Here is an 18,416-nt window from a genome sequence, read left to right on the forward strand (position 1 = left end):
CCAACACCTTGATGACCGCACCATGCCTGAGTTAGAAGTAGCTGCCTCACTTGTCCCTCCTTTGGACTCTAAAAATCACCAATAAAACCTTTAATGCCTTTTCGCATAGACAATGACGCAAGAGCTCAAGTGTATGTGCATTTTCCCTTTTCCTCCCAAGGGTACTTGGACACCGCTGTTGGTCCAAATACTTCAAGAATGCCCCAATGACTGGGTCAAGACGCTGTAGTGCCACCAGAGACATAGATCCCTCCACAGCCCATGCCCATCCACAAGCCTCAACCAACCCTGCGGTTACTCCATCACTTGATAGATGAGACTCCCACAAGTTACCGTCCGATAGCCTCGGTTTGTTGTACTGCCTAGAAATGGCTTTCACATTCCCATTGAAACGCCCAGGTTTATACATCAAAATCCAACTGGGTCAGCTGAGACATCCACCTCTGCTCTACAGCTCCAGCTACAACTTGGCAGTCTTCACGTGGCTCAAGGGATTATTGTCCATGTTGTCCATGATGACTTTGTTCCCCAGCAGGTATTCACAAAACTTATCAGTGACTTCCCACTTTAGGCCAAGAAACTCCAACTACATGGCACTGTAATTGTCCATGTTTCACTTGGATGAACACAGGCCCCAACTGGCATAGGCCACTGGCATTTTGTGTCCATTGCAATCCTGCGTTAAAATTACCTTCAGCCCTTGGTGGCTTGCGTCGATGTCCAAGTAGAATGGTTTACTAAAATCAGAATGTGTTAACACTGGAGCTTAAATAAGCTTTGCTTCAGAGCTTGAAATGACTCATCACAAGTGCCAATCCACAGTTGACCAAATAGAAAGGTTGATGTCCACATCCTACGCATTTCGGCGGGCTTTGTGCAGTTATAGCTTCTAAATTGGTCATCTTTCAATGCTTGTTTTGTAAGCGCTAGCCTACAGACAACTGAGGCTATCTTTATTGTTCCTTTTTGTCTCGCTTGCTCTGTTTTTTTTTTTGCCATCTGGCATGAAGAGTTGCCAGTATGTTTGTTGCATTGCGTATTTAGCCTGAACTAGCCTTTAAATTGCGAAAGCAGTCTTCTGGGAAAAAGAACACTGAAGCTAAAACATAACTTAAAATGTTTACACCCTACACCCTACACCCTCCCCCCTAATAGTGCCCCCCCCCCTGAAATTGCAAATCAAATTGTCCTTTTATGCTATGTGATATCAGGCAAGGAACTGCTGATGAGTGATCTTTCATCTAGTTTTCTTTCTTTATCTCCCATCAATTGGACTTTGAGTTGTGGTGTGGTATTTACACAAACCCTGCTGTAATTTAAGTAAAAATTATATCACTCCCAGTTACAGTGTAGTTTAAACAGTAGCAGACCAGTCTCTTCAGCTCAGCCCTTACAATCAGCATGGCCAACCAGGACCAAAAAGAAGTAGGTGTTTTATTTCTATATGAGAAACCTTTGCCACTAAATGAAGTGAAAGAGATGCAAACTTACTCTGGGGTATTGTAATGACTGATTTGCTGTGTCAGAGACCATATAGAGCTCATTTAATGCAGTAGTTTTTAGATGTGGTCATTAACCCCCTGAGACCTATCGGGTCAGCACCGGGAAATAAAGCTTTCCTAATACTCTCCTAATCAATAATATTTATGTGAATATATATATTTATCAAGGGTGCCAATAATTGGCTGAATGTATTTCTCTTCATTTTTGGGTTGATGTTAATGTTGATCATAGTGCTGCAAGGTGCAGAGCTCGATTTTTGTTCCACAGCAGGAACTGCTATGTCAGGGACTGCAGGCCAGCAAAACTTTCACTTCTGCAGTTCTTACCTCTGCTGGATCTTCATAGTGTACATAGAAGAGTTTGGGGTAATGAAATGTTATCACATTTGTGACCCGTAAAATTGATTTAAAAGATAAGATTTGTTGGTTACACTATTACGTTTTTTCTAGCAAAGTAAGCCAGTCTTTTTGGTATGTAAGTGGGGGTGGGGTTGACCATAAATACCAATGCAAAGCAAAGCTATATTGATCTATAACTTCGACGGACATTTTTAGAGCCAAACAGAGAGAAAAATGTATCCTTGTAGCTTTCCATTGGTATTGTAAGCATGGTTCTAAACCAATCAGAGCTGCAGACACCCTGTCAATAATATAGGCAATGTCGCTGCAAAGAGACTCCCACTTTGCCCCTGTCAAGAAAGGAGTTTGTGGAGTGAGGGACGTTTTAGGAGTATATATTGCATTTATAGTACAATTGTGTTAGAAATCAGCTAAAACCAAGCGTTGCTTGAATTTTCTTGTGCATAATATTTTGCTCTAGCATGGTGTTTGCCCTTTTCCTTTTTGCTGTTACTCTGTAACAGTCTTCTGTAAGAAGTGCAATAGTGTTGCCTGAACTGAGAAACAGAGAAAAGTGTGGTTTAATTGAATGTATTTAAATGAGAGTTGGGCAATATTCATAAATTAAAGCAGGGGTTTTCAGGACCGCCCACCCAATCACCCAACACCAGACTACAGTAACTTTTGATGGAAAAACGTTTTGATGGAACAGTTAACATAGTCACAGAGAGGAAGATTAATGTCCTTCAGTCCAAATTCTAAGTGCCAGGAGGTCTGTATGTGTGTGGTACTTTTGTCTGCTGCATTTTTTATATTGACAGACTGTTCCAGCTCCTCGTCCAGAGTTGTTTGATTTTTATGGTGTGTCGATGACTCATTACTTCACTGACAACTGGGACAATGTGCAGAACTTCCAGGCAAAACCTGATGATATTCTCATTGCAACATATCCCAAAGCAGGTCTGTCTATCTGTTCATATGTCTGCCAGGGCCTCAGAATTATTGGGCACTTGGACTAAAAGGGGCTGGGCACCCGGAGCCACTCCCTGTCCATGTGCCAAAAAGTAATTTGCTGCTTAACAGGAAAGAGACATATAATGCATTTCATTGTATATGAGTGCATGCTTTAGTTCTTAAGTGTATATATTTTTATGTGTGTTTATATTTTTTCCCTTGTGATCTCGCAAGAAAAATGGATTGTAAACTACTCATGCTTTTAAATACTCAAATGCATTTAAATAGGTCACAGAGTATTATTTACACGCAAAGGAAAACTGTGAATGTAAGTGAACACTATTTCTTGCATGCTTTTTTTTTTTTTACAAAAAAATGTTTTTTAGTTTTTTTCCTATGAGAAATAGGTCAGGTTAGTTTTTTTTTTATTATCATTTTTTCCAGATTTTTCCCTTTTTCTCCCAATTTGGTAGCCAATTGTACCTCGTCTGATTCAATTGGAGGTAGTCGTATTAGATGTACCGCCTGTACCCCGTCCCTCGGCAGCCCGAATGAGAGCAACACGCCTTCTTCAAGCCGTCTCGTCTCGTGCCCGTTGCCATGATTCCGAGGTGCCCAAGGTGCCCAAGGTGCTTATTGTGCGGCAATCTAATAACCCTGCCAAGTCCCTCCCTCTGGAGCGGCGAGCCAATTATTGCTGCCCCACGTGAGCCGGCCAAACTTGGCTTTTGGCAGGACCGAGAATCGAACCCCGGTCCCCAGTGTGCACCTGCAGCAAACTGCAACCGCAAGTCTGCTCCGTCTTAGCCTGTTGCGCCACCGCGGCTCCCGAGGTTACAGTTTTTAGCAGGTTGGAAGGTCCATACAGCTGTCTCCACCAACCTTTCCGCATAAATAGAGAGATTTTGAAGTCAAATAAATTGATAGTCTTGCAGTTCTCACTGAGTATATATATGTATTCTTTCCTCTGTCAAAAATATTCAGGTTAAGGCAAAAAAAACATTCCCGGCTATAGCCCAGAAAACCCAATGCTGGTGACGCGTATACCCCATTCAATGATCTGCATATGTCTATTACTGTGCCTTTGGTTCCTATGCATTTCAGAACTGTTTTGATATTTATCTATTTGTTACCCTCTCTCAGGTACAACCTGGGTGTCCCAAATGTTGGACCTTCTGTATTTTGGGAAGTCTTCCCCCAAGCGTGGGGTCTCCCTGCCCATCTATGAGAGAGTCCCATTCCTGGAGATCTGCATCCCAATTTTCCCCACAGGTCACAGAGACACTTATGATTTCAATAGCTTCACATAGGTGCCAGTTAAGAACAACACAATATACATATGCACTGGAGTAGTAGGTAACATGGTTATTTTAGTCAATATGTGTAGGCAGGAGAGAATATAAATATGTGGCACAGAATATATTTCTTGATTAAGAGCGGTACTCTTCTTCACTCCATACAGGTGTTGAATTGGCAGATAAGATGACCACATCCCCTCGCCTCATTAAAACCCACCTTCCAGTTCAGCTTGTGCCTAAATCCTTCTGGGAACAAAAGTGTAGGGTAAGGGTGGACCACTTTCAGTCATCTATTCTCTATTTCCCTGCAAAGATGCATTGCTGCACACAGGTAGAATGTCTGCATACACACTTTCCAAATAAATGTTTGATGCTTGGTGTTTGGACTTGATCTCTGTTGATTGTTGAGTCTCCTTCTGTAAGTTGTCCTGACATAAATGTGTATTTACATAACTCTTTCAGTATTTGTTGATGAATTATGAATAACATCTTTGTCATATAAATGCTGAACTCCCACTCTATGCAGATTGTCTATGTAGCCCGCAACGCCAAGGACAATGCTGTGTCCTACTTTCATTTTGACCATATGAACTGTGCACAGCCTGAGCCTGGAGACTGGCCTACTTACCTGCAGAAATTCCAGGAAGGAAAATGTGAGTGTGCGAGTTATTTTTCGGGTTAAATTGAGTTTAGATTCAGAGATCATAAGTACAGTACATTCAGGACAACTCACATATTTATATTAAACATATATTTTTTCTATTTATCAATATTTATTTAACATATAATATTTATATTAGACAACTCTTATTTTAGATTAAATATTTTAATGATAATGAATGTATATATGTTTAGATTTGGCAATTAATGGATCTGCTTCAGGTACTACAGTGCACATCTAACAGGGAGCACAATACAGCTCACCTATAAAGCTGGAGGAATCACAAACCCCCCAGTATCAAACAGGTGGTAGCTGGGGTGATGGAGGATGAGCCCTATTTGTGCAGTAGCCAGCAAAGCATGCAGATTCAGTGCAGGCAATGAGCAGCACAGGGGAGGTTTGACTGTTGGTTTATGAAAGTGTGCATGTGATTGGACTCAGTTAAACAATGTGACACCGTATTATACTCAACTCCCCTCCTTGGTTTTCCAGTGGTATGGGGCTCCTGGTATGACCATGTGAAAGGGTGGTGGGAGAAAAAACAAGCTTACCCCAAACTCCTCTATCTACACTATGAAGATCTAGCAGAGGTAAGAACTGCAGAAGTGAAAGTTTTGCTGGCCAGCAAATAAGAGACTGAAAAGGATATATGTTGCCGAGATGCTTATGTAAAACCCCATGCTGACCCAACGACAGAATTTAGCACGGGCCGAAGGTATCTGCGTGCTTGTCCTGCCTGGTGTTGCTGGAAGAATATTAGTAGGGTTAAATAGTAATTACCGCTATGTGGAGAGTCTAGATCAGCTAATGAATAAACCACGTTACAAAGACAGTAGTACTCTGCCTTCCGCTCTTTACTGGTCTGGGCTGACCAAGAATCTCCACAGTAGGGTCAATACATCTACCTTCGTTATCTGACTCCATTTAAGATATAATTTTGAATTTTGGGTTTGAAACATACGCGAACCTCGGGAGTGATTACGCTCGACTCTTACCTGCGCCACCATTACTCAATATATGCTCCCGGGATTAGCATTTATTGCTGAAATCTCAGTTCGGCGGAGAACTCAGAGGCTGGTTGATTGGGTCTAGCCAACACAATACATGCACTACCTTGGCATGAGCCCAGGTCGGCGTGCATTAAATGGGCTCCTTAGAGCTAATTTGACAGGAACCAGCGTCGTAATGCCCATGGGTTCCCTTCGCACCAAATTACAAGAGCCATGCACCACCAATCCTTTTATGGGGACTGTCTCCCTTGCTTTTATGCCAAATCATATGTTTGCAACCAGGCGGCAGTGCCATAAATCAACCTGGAGGGGTGGTCAAATCTGGAATTTAGACCCCCACCCTTGGGGGTTGTTAAGTAGGGAAAATGAGATGATGTGTAGGTTTTCCCTTGAGTTACTGAAAGTTTATTGAACTCCATTTGGTATGAAATGTATCTCATCCGATTCCTTGATTTTACCGGATCACATCCATACGAAACAGATTACCCTTATGTTTTATTATGTTGCAGTTATCATGAAACTTCCCTCCTGATTATCCATTTTACATGCACTCCCTGTTACCATTACATAAGACTTAATGCAATAATATAAGGATCACATGGACAATGTTTTCAAGGTTTTACCGGGTCTATTTACCATCTTAATAGCAGTTTTGAATATTTAATCTAGGAGAGCAGTCACCGGCGTAATGACAGCAGTGCCCAAATGAGGGCACTGTGGGAGTGTCCCGGGCCTTTCCCAAAGGTGGTGGTTCACGGTTCCCATGACTTATTGACCCCTGTGACCTCTCAACTAAAACATCTTCCCCTTATCTCCTTCGGCCTGAAACTCCCCAAAGCTAGTCCAAACAGTGTATTGTCCTTGACATCTACCAGCTCTCAGGCTCCTCACAAATGGCAGCCCTTCCTGACCTTAACCACTACGCTACAGGCCGTCCCATCATATCTATGAATGCTGTAATTGGGAGTCTTCATGATAACTGCATTATGCTGTAAATATGTATTTGTGCCTCTCATGGTAATATACCTTTTGGATAAACCTGATTTGGGTGAATGAAAGGAAAGGAGACACCCCAGATTGCTTGGTTTCTTCTCCTTATCGCCAACATCTAGGCCTTAGTTCTTGACCCTAAAAACGGGTAACCCATCTGTAATTTACCGCCAACTCCCACCAGGCAGTGGTCAGGGGGCTAAAACACATGGCTTCTACAGAGACAGCTTTTGCCCGGTTTCCCCTCGGCTCCTGAATGGTTATGATATCAAAGGTAGACTGTTACAAAAACTAGACCATTACACCAGTCGCACTGAACCAATCAGAATAACACCAAACATTACTATATTCTGACCTGGGATTATCATGAAACGTCTTTATGCCATCTCCAGTATTCCTGTGCTCTAACCTGTAAGGAATGTGAGAAAACCCGTCGTGCTAACGGCCACTACACTAGCGCGAGAGGCGGTGGGCTGCCAGACTGAAATTGCTCTGGAAGACACAGGAAGTGCTCTGGAAGTCACCTGTTTCCGGTTGTGAGTGAACGCTGGCGCAACTAGCTGCCGCTGCTCACCGGAGTTGTCTGTGTTTGTTTGTAGGCTACGTTTAATTTAGTAACTTATACGCACTGTCAACGCCATCGCGTTATGTCATTTTAACTATCTACTATCCCGTCCATCGTCTGGGTTTATGTTGGTCATAAATCCAACAGGACTGATCTGAACTAACTTGACTAACCTACCTGCAACTACTTGGCTAGCAACTGTGCTCCGGTGCCCAGCTAACCTGGATTTTTTACGTGGTAACATCTCTACGGATCTACCGGAACTATCTACCATCCCAAAGCTACAATCTGTGGATCTACCGTCTGTCTGCTCCTGCTTCTGACCCGATTAAGAGCTGGGGAGTGAACTGTCTGCCACCTAATGCAACGGATTGTTTACGTGGTAACATCTCTACGGATCTTCCGGAACTATCTACCATCTATGGGAGCGTGTCTATGTTCCCACAGCTCTATGTTCCCACAGCTCTATGTTCAGTTGACTTCACACTCAGCAGGCTGCTTGCATGGGACCTGAAGAATGTATGTTTGTGCAATTTTGACACAGTACACGTTCAATTATCGATAGGTTTTTAATGAACAAGCAAACAAGCGAAATAACTTAAAACTGGAACGGGCTCTACATCAGTACTTTTCAACCTTTTATGTGCCAGGAACAGGCATCTGCAAGTGCTGTCCTTTGAGGACTATTTTGACATCTAAATATATAAAGTTCAGTTTACATGATCAATAATAAACATTTAATTTTGAAAAAAAATTAAATCTTAGAAATGTGGGAACATAGGGCTGTGGGAACATAGGGATGACCCCCCATCTATCTACCATCCCAAAGCTACAAACTGTGGATCTACTGTCTCTCTGCTCCTGCTTCCGACCCGATTAAGAGCCGGGGAGTGAACTGTCTGCCACCTAATGCAACGGTCTGCGGGCCTGCCTGCTCGCCCGCCCGCCCAGCCTATGTGTCGTTGTGCGAGCCCTCTCATGAGTACCGAGTCTGCTTGGGTAAGTTTCTTGCTTGCTACTTTAGTGGGTGAGTCAGTCTCTTGCTTAGGCGGTTACACTCGCAGGGATTTGGTTACCTCCGTTGCCAGCCCCTAAGGGTGTCAGTGTTTACACTTGTTGGCTAACGTGCTAGACTACTGGGAAGAGGGCTAGGTGCGTCAGTGCTAACCTGTTGTCTCTGGTACGTCTGCTTGATCTTACCGTTTGGTTGGCTGTTTCCCATCCTCCTCCCCAATGCAATCTACCGCCATGTTGCTGCTCTGGCTCCTTGTCCATGAACTCTGGCTGGTACGCTGGTTTCCCCGTGAGCCCTGTCAACATTTGCACCAGCGATTGTGCTCCTCATCCATGGCTCTCAACTACTCATCGGCCTGTCTCTGCAGCTTGCGAAAAAACTGTTACAAATGTCCAGATGCCCTTTTGTCACATCAACACCTCGGCATTCTGCGCCCTCGCCCCAAATACATTCACCGGGGCTCTCGTAGGACGTTTGCCCGTTATCTTCACCCTAACAACATTGACTCTCTCTAGAGCTGGACTCGGAACATAAAACGGAACGCTGTACAGCGCACTGCTGATTTCAACAATCTATGCCCCATAACGTCAGTGATAGTCCCTCAGAATTATTCTACTTCAAAAAATGCATCTTTTGCTTTGCTCAATGTACGATCTCTTAACAACAAAGCACCTTTCATTAATGATGTAATTACCTATATAGGTATTGACTTTATGTGTCTTACTGAAACCTGGCAAGTACCAAATGAATTTATAACACTAAATGAAGCCATCCCATCTGGGTATGAGTTTATTGATAAACCACGCTCAACTGGGCATGGGGGAGGACTTGCAGTGCTCCATCGTTCCTGTTTTAAGTTTGTGTGTGTGCCCCTGCAGGATTTTTCATCCTTTGAATGTCTTGCTTTGAAATTTACTGGTAGTCTACCACTACTCAATACAGCTGTATTGAAAAAACTCAAACTTTCACATCTATTCATCCCCGGCTATTTCACCACCACTACCGCTGAAGTTAAAAACCTTGGTGTCATTATTGATTCTACCCTCTCATTTGACACTCACATAAAAAAACAAACCAAAACAGCTTTCTTCCACCTCAAAAACATTTCCAAACTCCACCCCTCACTTAACCCCACCGCTGCTGAGACTCTCATCCATGCATTCATAACCTCCAGACTTGATTACTGTAACGCCCTTCTCTTTGGTATCTCAGCAAAGAGATTAAACAGACTCCAATACATTCAAAATTCCGCTGCAAGAGTTCTCACCCGGCAACACATCACTCCCATCCTCCATCAACTACACTGGCTCCCTGTGCAATACCGTATTCAATTTAAAATCATTCTACTTCTTTTTAAAGCCGAACATAATCTTGCACCCTCTTATCTTTCAAACCTCCTGACCCCATACCAAGAAACCCGCTCCACCAATACCCACCTCCTGCTCACCCCCACTGCACATCTCCGTTCTAGGGGTGACAGGGCGTTTAGTGTAGCTGGTCCCAAACTCTGGAACTCCTGTACAACAAAGATAAGGACAAGGGCCTTTTTTTTTTTTTTTTTTTTTTTTGAACAAACAAACAGAGCAAAAGTGACCAAAGTTAACTATCCAAACACTGCATACCTAGCCAACTAAAAATACCGATGCACAAAGCAAGTCACAGAGACAACAATTAAGGTTCACAGGGAGGTAGGGAGGGATGGGGAGAGGTGCTGCTTGAAGAGGTGTGTCTTCAGCTTGCGCTTGAAGGTGGGGAGAGATTCTATAGTTCTGACCTCAACGGGGAGTTCGTTCCACCACCGTGGAGCCAGAACAGACAGTAGTCGTGAGCGTGAGGTGGAGGTTCTGAGAGGGGGAGGTGCCAAGCGGCCTGTGGAGGCTGAACGAAGAGGTCTGGCAGGGGTGTAGGGTCTGATGATTTTTTGCAGATAAGCTGGGGAAGACCCTTTAACTGCTTGGAAGGCTAGCACCAATGTTTTGAATTTGATGCGAGCAATGACAGGCAGCCAGTGGAGGGAAATAAGCAGGGGGGTGACGTGTGAGTATTTGGGAAGGTTGAAGACCAGACGAGTTGCTGCATTCTGGATCCTATTGTTGTTTGTTGTTTTATATACTCTATTTTATTGTCTACATTTTTGTATAGAGTCTTTTAATAAGTGTACAGTGTCTGTCCCTATATGTTGTTTTATGACTGCCATTTGCCACTATTGTACAGTGTCCTTGGGTGACGTGAAAGGTGCTTTAAGTATAATGTATTATTATTATTATTATTAAAAGGGGGGCTCCCCAGGGGGCCCAAGAAGGCTCCTCTAGGAATCTCTCCCCCACAGGCATGTGTGCCAAAAGGTGGGGGCTAACAATGTATGCTCCGGGAGGGGGAAGTCAGCAAGCTGACCAGCGCATGACACCAAATGTTACTTATGACTGGCTTACACTTATGATTTAATACTTGTTTTCTTTTGACTGTGGGCTCCAATTTTTCTCTTTTTGTAATCATTTTGAGAACCCAACACACCGCAGAGTTGAATTTGTGTAGGTTGTTCCTTGAGCGCGGATTGGCCACTTTCATTTTTTTGTTTGTCCCTGAAGGACATTGATCGGGAGTTGGACCGTGTGTGCTCATTCCTGAGTGTGTGCCCGACTGAGGAGGAGAGACGTCAGGTGAAAGAAGGGGTGGAATTTGATGCCATGAAGAAGAACCGCATGGCTAACTACTCCACTTTTGATGTCATGGACTTCAAAATCTCTCCATTCATGCGAAAAGGTTGGTGGAGACAGTTGTATGAAGAGTGATGTCTTCTTGCCTTATTCACATCTTTTACCCATAATGTATCTAATGCTTTTTCTTCCTCCCTCTTCATTCAGGGAAAGTTGGCGATTGGAAGAATCACTTCACTGTGTATCAGAACGAACAGTTTGACAAAGAGTACAAGAAGAAGATGATGAATACCACACTTCGGTTCAGGGCCGAGAGTTTTTCCTAAAATTTGAGGTGAAGAGTGATGAATAGTGTGTCTATGAGTCAGAGTGAGAAGGCGGACAACAGTTCTGGACTAACAACAGTGGTCAAATTCTTATTCTTCACTTATTAAACATTTCAGCAATGTTCACATTGAAAAGGTATCTTTAGTCTGATTTTCTTTCGTTTACTATATTTCAGCATAATAGGAGAGCGTGGGACATATTACACATTTTGCTCTTCCTTCCATTTTTGGGCACAATACATCACATTGAAATAAATGTATTCTTTACATTCTTATTTCAGTACAGAGTAATGGACAGGTAAGTACAGGTTATGCACTTGGGTACCCCCATCAGCTTTTTTCCATTTTAAATTAAAAACCAAATATAATCAAAGGACCAGTGGTGCTGAATCTGGTGCTTTTCCCACCAAGCGCAATTGCTGGTCCCGCCGTTATAGAAAACTTTTGCGACTGTCAGCAATGCCCATGAGGAACAACTGCAGAACACCCCCCTTTACCTCCCATTCCCCGTCAATCATCTCTGTGACGAATGACAGCTGAACGTGAGCTCCCCCCTCCCACATCAACAAAATGAACGACAGCAGAACACTGTGGCTTGTGGCAGTTGTAGCACCTGGCACCTATAAATTTCCTGGCCTTCAGGTTTACAGAACAACCGGACCAAGTCACATCCAGCAGGCAGGAGTTGCTCCAAGTCTTTATTAGAATAAAGGCAGGTGGAAGACAGTTTGCAGTTAATAGTCCAGACAATGGGTCAACTCTCCAGCAAACAGGTACAATACGGAAAATCCAAAATGGAGTACCCAGAGGAAACCCACACGAACATGGAGAGAACATGCAAACTCTACACAGAGAGGCTTCGGCCAACCGGGGTTAGAACCCAGGACCTCCTTGCTGTGAGGTGGCAGTGCTACCCACTGCACCATCCATGCTGCGGCAATTTTGTGCATTTGTACCGAAAAAAACTTCTTATCACATAAAATATGAAAACTATCCTCACCTCAGAGTAGTGTGATTTTGCCCACATGTACACAGGGAGCTGACCTCAGAACACAAAGTCACACAAAATGGCTATTCAATTTTTGAGGTAGTGCTTCTTTTTTTGGGGAATTAACAGTGTGACAACTTACCCCACTCTCCCCTACCTTTAGAAACCTTGTTTTATTTACACATTCATGAGTATTTCCACTTGAACTGATTTGCAAATCCACTCAAAATGGGAATTCAAGAAATTTCGGATTCCACAAATGTATTTGCCATCAGATATATCAACGATTACTGATGGAATACCAACCCCTGCTGCCATGGTAACAGAATGACAGCAATGACTAGCTGAAACAAGTGAGTCCCTGCTGGAAGAACAGCTCGACCGAGGTTTTGAAACAGCTGGAATTTAGTTCACCAGTTCAGACCAGCTCTCAGCTTCATATGGTTTGAATTCCCTGACCATCTATCAGCTCAGACAAGCTACAGTACCAATGGGCATCTAGGCCATGTATTCAAACCAGAATTACAAGGTCCTTCATACAGTATGCACATACATATATCTGTTTGTGTGTGTGTGTTCATGTGACGTGTATGCATGTGTTCATGTGGTTATTGTTGTTCTTCAGTATGAGTTCTCTTCTTTCTGGGAAATGTTCCCCACGCTTCAGGAAAGAATGAGATGGAATAAGAGAAAAACTTTAATTATATTCCACTTTCACCAAGTTTGGCATGTCCTGTGTGAATGTAGCATTTTTGGTAAATCATGAAAAATGTACAGTGCTATGCATTGCTTTGCACTTGGCCAGCTCTGTTCTCTGCAAGGAACTTTACAGAATCATCTCAGCTCCATCAAAGGGCCACATATATAAATGAATTTCCTTTTGGATTAATCACAGGAAATCCATTTGCAGTCCATTCCTGAATATTCAGAGCTATAGCTTGTCATTTCAGAGTTTTTGAGAGTCTGAATTCAGTCTATGAGATCTGTGACCCCTTGAGTGAGAGGGATATGGTGAAGATATGGCATGGGACTCAGACACAGCCTGTAACCAATGGTGAACTGTCTGTGGCTATTGATCACTGTTCATACAGCCAGAATGTATCTGGATGTCAGGTTTAAAGGGTGATAAATTAGCCCCATAGATATTTTAACCTGTTTTGTGTATGTGCCTTAATTTTACATGTACAATTTTACTCTGTTAGACGTTTCATTATTCTCATAATCACAGTGAAAAAAGTGCATGTATGTAAATCTTCATAAAAACATAGAAGCTTATTTAGTGCTGTGATATATGAATGTACCATTCTTTTGATTTATTCCCACCACGAACATGAGTTGAAAACTATTAAAAGATTAGGGAGGCCACTACCATCCAATAAATCAAGTTGGCTCATTCTAGTGGTCAAGAGGTGAATTACAGTGAGGGGGCTTCTTTTCTTGTGGGTCATCCTACCCCAGCTTAATGGGCCTTCTCTGCCTGCTTGGTGGCATCACACTTTCCTGAGACTAACCCTATTGCTTGCTACATTTGTAAGTTGCTCTGGATATGAGTATCTGCATAGTTTTTGTTATGTGCTGTAATGTAATGCAATGGATAAATGGCATTCAGACCTATTTGTGTGCTTTTATATTATGTTTGACATGAGGTGGCCCAATGTGAACTCAGGCACTCAGAGCTGCTGATAAGTGATCTTTCATCTGCTTTTTATTGTTTATCTCCCGTAAATTGGACTTTGACATACTGGGCAGGGTATATTCCTCTAGTTTGTCATACTGTCATTACTCACAATATGAGTTTGGTGCGGATTGTATTTACACTAACCCTGCTGGTCTAAGTAAGAATTATATCACCTCTTCCCAGGTACAGTGTAGTTTAAAAAGGAGTACACCAGTCTCTTCAGCTCAGCCCTGACTATCACCATGGCCAACCAGCACCAAAAAGAAGTAGGTGTTTTATTACTATATGATAAATCTTTGCCACTAAATGTAGTGAAAGAGATGCATATTTACAAAATATACTTAGTTAAAAAAACCAAGTGTTGCTTGAATTTGCTTGTGCATATTATTTTTGGGCTCTACCATGGCGTTTGCCCTTTTCCTTTTTGCTCTTTTGTTACTCTGTATTCATCTGGAAAAAGTGCAATCGTGTTGCCTGAACTGAGTCACAGAGAAAGGTGCTATTTAATTGAATGCATTTTAATGTGGTTTGAGCAAGGTTCATTCAATAAAGCAGGGGTTTTCAACATTTTCTGATCCAGGACCTTCCCACCCAGGCTCAATGGCATCCAGGGGGCAGTTGAGATTGCGATTGTGTTTTGATGGAAGTTAACATAGTCCCAGAGAGGAAGATTAATGTCCTTCAGTCCAAATCTCAGTGCCAGGAGGTGTTGTGTGTATGTGTATGGTACATTTGGCTGCTTTCTTTTTAATATTGAATTGTTTCTGTTTTCAATTTTCACTTCTCTCAGACAGTTCCTCGTCCAGAGTTGTTTGATTTTCACGGTGTGTCAATGACTGATTCTTTCACTGACAACTGGGACAATGTCCAGAACTTCCAGGCAAAACCTGATGATATTCTTATTGCAACATATCCCAAAGCAGGTCTGTCCATCTGTTCATATGTCTGCCAGGGCCTCAGGATTGAATACACTTAGGGCCAGGGACACACAGAGACCGAATGAGGGGCGGGTGCTCAAAGTAAGGAAAGGCCACACAAACCTAGAAAAACAACACCCAGTTATTATGCAGAATATGTTTTACCTAGATGAATGAATGAAAATATATGTAAATCAAAGAAGAATATTGGGCACTTGTGGTAAAAGGGGCCGGTGCCTGAGGCACCCAGAGCCACTCCCTGTGCATGTGAATGTTTGCGGCCGAGCCCAAGTAATTTTCTGCTTAGCCGGGAAGAGACATTTAATGTATTTCACTGTATCTGAGTGCATGCTTTAGATGCACTTCCCTAACCACAACCAACAATCATTGGAATTACATTACAATTATACACTCAGTGAGCATTTTATTAGTTAGTCCTATACACCAGCTTGTAAATGCAATGTAATTAGCCAATCATGTGGCTGCAACATGGTCAAGGGGTTCAGCTATTTCTCACACCAAATGTCAGAAGGGGGAAGAAATGTGATCAAAGTCAAGTGACTTTGACCGTGGAATGATTGTTGTTGCCAGACAGGGTGGTTTGAGAATGTCAACAGCTGATCTCCTGAGATTTTTACACACAACAGTTGCAAGAGTATGCAGAGAATAGTAAGAAAAACATAAAACATCGAGTGAGCATCAGTTCTGTGGGCAAAACTGAGGAGAAGGGCCAGACTGGTCAAAGCTCACAGAAAGGTAATAGCAACGCAACACAATGCGTGTAAAGTGCTCAGTGAGTGTATATATATATATATATATATATATATATATATATATATATATATATTGTGGGTTTATGTGAATATGGAGGCAAAAAGACATCAAGGGACCCTCTACATAAAGCTATTTCCACCAACCATTCCAAATGAATGGAGAGATTTTGAAGTCAAATAAATCAATAGTGGAGTAGTGCTGACCAAATGTATATATGTCATTCCTCTGTCAAAAATATTCAGGGTAAGGCAAAAAATATTCCCGGCTATAGCCTAGAAAGCACAGCACTCAAAGTAAGGAAAGCACTGGTGATGCCTATACCCCATTCAATAATCTGCATATATTAATTACTGTGCCTTTGGTTTCTATGCATTTCAGAACTGTTACCCTCTCTCAGGTACAACCTGGGTGTCCCACATGTTGGACCTGTATTTTGGGAAGTCTTCCCCCAAGCGTGGGGTCTCCCTGCCCATCTATGAGAGAGACCCATTCCTGGAGATCTGCATCCCAATTCTTCCCACAGGTCAGAATTGAATGAGGAGACAGCTAAACAAACACATTATACTAAAGCTACAGTCTATTTTAGTTTGTTCATTGTAAACACCACTTTCTGAATGAGCGTAATTTGCACAGTAGCAAGCAAAGCATGCAGATTCAGTGCAGGCAATGAGCAGCACAGGGGAGGTCTGACTGTTGGTTTAAGAAAGTGTGCATGTGATTGGACGAGTGAGTGGATTCAATTAAACAATGTGACCCTGTATTATACTCAACTCCCTCCTTGGTTTTCCAGTGCTATTTGGCTCCTGGTATGGCCATGTGAAAGGGTGGTGGGAGAAAAAACAAGCTTACCCCAAACTCCTCTATCTACACTACGAAGATCTAGCAGAGGTAAGAACTGTAGAAGTGAAAGCTTTGCTGGCCAACAGTCCCCAAAACGACCCCAAAATGAAGAGAAATACATTCAGGTCCAGAATTGCCATCCTTGTTAAATTATTGGCACTCCTGGTTCAATACTTTGTGCAACAACCCCTGGCAAAGATGACCACCGTGAGTGTTTTCCTATCATTTGTGATAAGGTTAGAGAACACATTTGGAGGGCAAAACTTTTCAACATCATTCATAGCCTTGTGGTGCACTTATGGACTGCCCTCTGAAGTTTAGAACACTGGTTTTTGATGAGATTTAAGTCTGGAGACTGAGCAAGTGTTGTTTTCACTTCAGCATTTCTGAGCGGATTTTAATGCATGTTTGGAGTCATTGGCCTGCTGGAAATCAGCTTCATAGCAGAGACAACCAGATTTTTTGCCATGGTTTTCTGGTACTTTGATGAATTCAATATGCTATTGATCTAAAATAGTTGTCCACTGGCAGCAAAAACATACCTCGATATTTGACAGTAGGTATTAGGTGCTTCTCCTGAGTACTGGATATACTCTTACATTTCCAGTGACATTTAAAAAAAAATCTGAGATGCTCAGTAAGGCGCATTGACACATTGAGGATAGATGAGCCCAAAATATGTTTGTCTTTATGTTAAAAAATAAGAGACTGAAAAGGATATATGTTGCCAAGATGCTTATGATTTAATATTTGTTTTCTTTTGACTGTGGGCTCCAATTTTTCTCTTTTTGCAATAATTTTGAGATGCTGACACACCGCAGAGTTGAATTTGTGTAGCTTGTTCCTTGAGCACGGATTGGTCACATTCAGTTTTTGTTTGTCCCTGAAGGACATGGATCGGGAGTTGGACCGTGTGTGCTCATTCCTGGGTGTGTGCCCAACTGAGGAGGAGAGACATCAGGTGAAAGAAGGGGTGGAATTTGATACCATGAAGAATAACCGCATGACTAACCACTCCACTATTAATGTATTTGACTTCAAAAACTCTCCATTCATGCGAAAAGTTTGGTGGAGACAGTTGTATGGAGAGTGATGTCTTCTTGCCTTATTCACATCTTTTACCAATATTGTATCTTTAATGCTCTTTCTTCCTCCCTCTTCCTTCAGGGAAAGTTGGCGATTGGAAGAATCACTTCACTGTGTATCAGAACGAAAAGTTTGACAAAGAGTACCAGAAGAAGATGATGAATATCACAATTCGGTTCCGGACTGAGATTTAGGCAGGTGTCCATCACCCAGGACAAGGGTCAGCTGCAAATGCAATTCACTGGCAGTTGAGAAAAAGCTGCACAGAAAGTTTTTCCCAAAATTTAAGGTGAAGAGTGATGAATAGTGTGTCTATGGTAAGACTGAGAAGGCAGGCATCAGGTCTGGACTAACAACAGCGGTCAAATACTTATTTTTCACTCATTCAACTTTTCAGCAATGCTCACATCGAAAAGATATCTTTATGTTGCACAATATTTGATTTTCTTTCCTTTACTATATTTCAGCATAATAGCAGAGCGTGGGACATATTATTACACTTTTTGTCTTTCATTCATTTCTTGGGCACAATACATCACATTGGAATAAATGTCTTGATGACAAATGAAACAATAAAGTCTCAGGCACAGGGGCGACATGGCTCAGGCAGTAAGAGCAGTCGTCTGGCAGTCGGAGGGTTGCCGGTTTGATCCCCCGCCTGGGCTGTGTTGAAGTGTCCCTGAGCAAGACACCTAACCCCCAAATGCTCCTGACGAGCCGGTCGGGCCAAATCGCCGTCGGTGTGTATGAATGGGTGAATGGAGAAGCATCAATTGTACAGCGCTTTGGATAAAGGCGCTATATAAATGCCTGCCG

General features: G+C 42.5%; 2 protein-coding genes across 2 annotated transcripts; both read left to right on the forward strand.

The window, feature by feature from the left end:
* The first annotated feature begins 1,290 nt into the window (after positions 1 to 1,290).
* LOC133138589 (cytosolic sulfotransferase 3-like) lies at positions 1,291 to 11,452 on the forward strand. The gene is made up of 8 exons (XM_061257485.1): positions 1,291 to 1,425; positions 2,663 to 2,801; positions 3,939 to 4,067; positions 4,258 to 4,358; positions 4,620 to 4,746; positions 5,247 to 5,344; positions 10,923 to 11,097; positions 11,199 to 11,452. The coding sequence occupies exons 1-8, from the start codon at positions 1,402 to 1,404 to the stop codon at positions 11,315 to 11,317; spliced, it is 912 nt and encodes a 303-aa protein (XP_061113469.1). The 5' UTR covers positions 1,291 to 1,401; the 3' UTR covers positions 11,318 to 11,452.
* A 2,701-nt stretch (positions 11,453 to 14,153) lies between these two features.
* LOC133138591 (cytosolic sulfotransferase 2-like) lies at positions 14,154 to 18,014 on the forward strand. Its single transcript, XM_061257489.1, has 6 exons — positions 14,154 to 14,249; positions 14,774 to 14,906; positions 16,072 to 16,197; positions 16,465 to 16,562; positions 17,404 to 17,475; positions 17,682 to 18,014. The coding sequence occupies exons 1-6, from the start codon at positions 14,226 to 14,228 to the stop codon at positions 17,757 to 17,759; spliced, it is 531 nt and encodes a 176-aa protein (XP_061113473.1). The 5' UTR covers positions 14,154 to 14,225; the 3' UTR covers positions 17,760 to 18,014.
* The last annotated feature ends 402 nt before the right edge of the window (positions 18,015 to 18,416 follow it).

The sequence above is a fragment of the Conger conger genome, chromosome 10, assembly GCF_963514075.1.
Source record: "Conger conger chromosome 10, fConCon1.1, whole genome shotgun sequence".
In the NCBI taxonomy this organism is placed as follows: domain Eukaryota; kingdom Metazoa; phylum Chordata; class Actinopteri; order Anguilliformes; family Congridae; genus Conger; species Conger conger.

What these genes read in the sequence shown, in the direction of transcription:
- LOC133138589 (XM_061257485.1), top strand. Translation starts at nt 1,402, where the DNA reads ATGGCCAACCAGGACCAAAAAGAA. An exon ending in TGCAACATATCCCAAAGCAG is followed by an intron (nt 2,802 to 3,938) that starts GTCTGTCTATCT and finishes ACCCTCTCTCAG; the next exon opens with GTACAACCTGGGTGTCCCAA. An exon ending in TCTGGGAACAAAAGTGTAGG is followed by an intron (nt 4,359 to 4,619) that starts GTAAGGGTGGAC and finishes CACTCTATGCAG; the next exon opens with ATTGTCTATGTAGCCCGCAA.
- LOC133138591 (XM_061257489.1), top strand. Translation starts at nt 14,226, where the DNA reads ATGGCCAACCAGCACCAAAAAGAA. An exon ending in CATCCCAATTCTTCCCACAG is followed by an intron (nt 16,198 to 16,464) that starts GTCAGAATTGAA and finishes TTGGTTTTCCAG; the next exon opens with TGCTATTTGGCTCCTGGTAT. An exon ending in ACTACGAAGATCTAGCAGAG is followed by an intron (nt 16,563 to 17,403) that starts GTAAGAACTGTA and finishes TTGTCCCTGAAG; the next exon opens with GACATGGATCGGGAGTTGGA.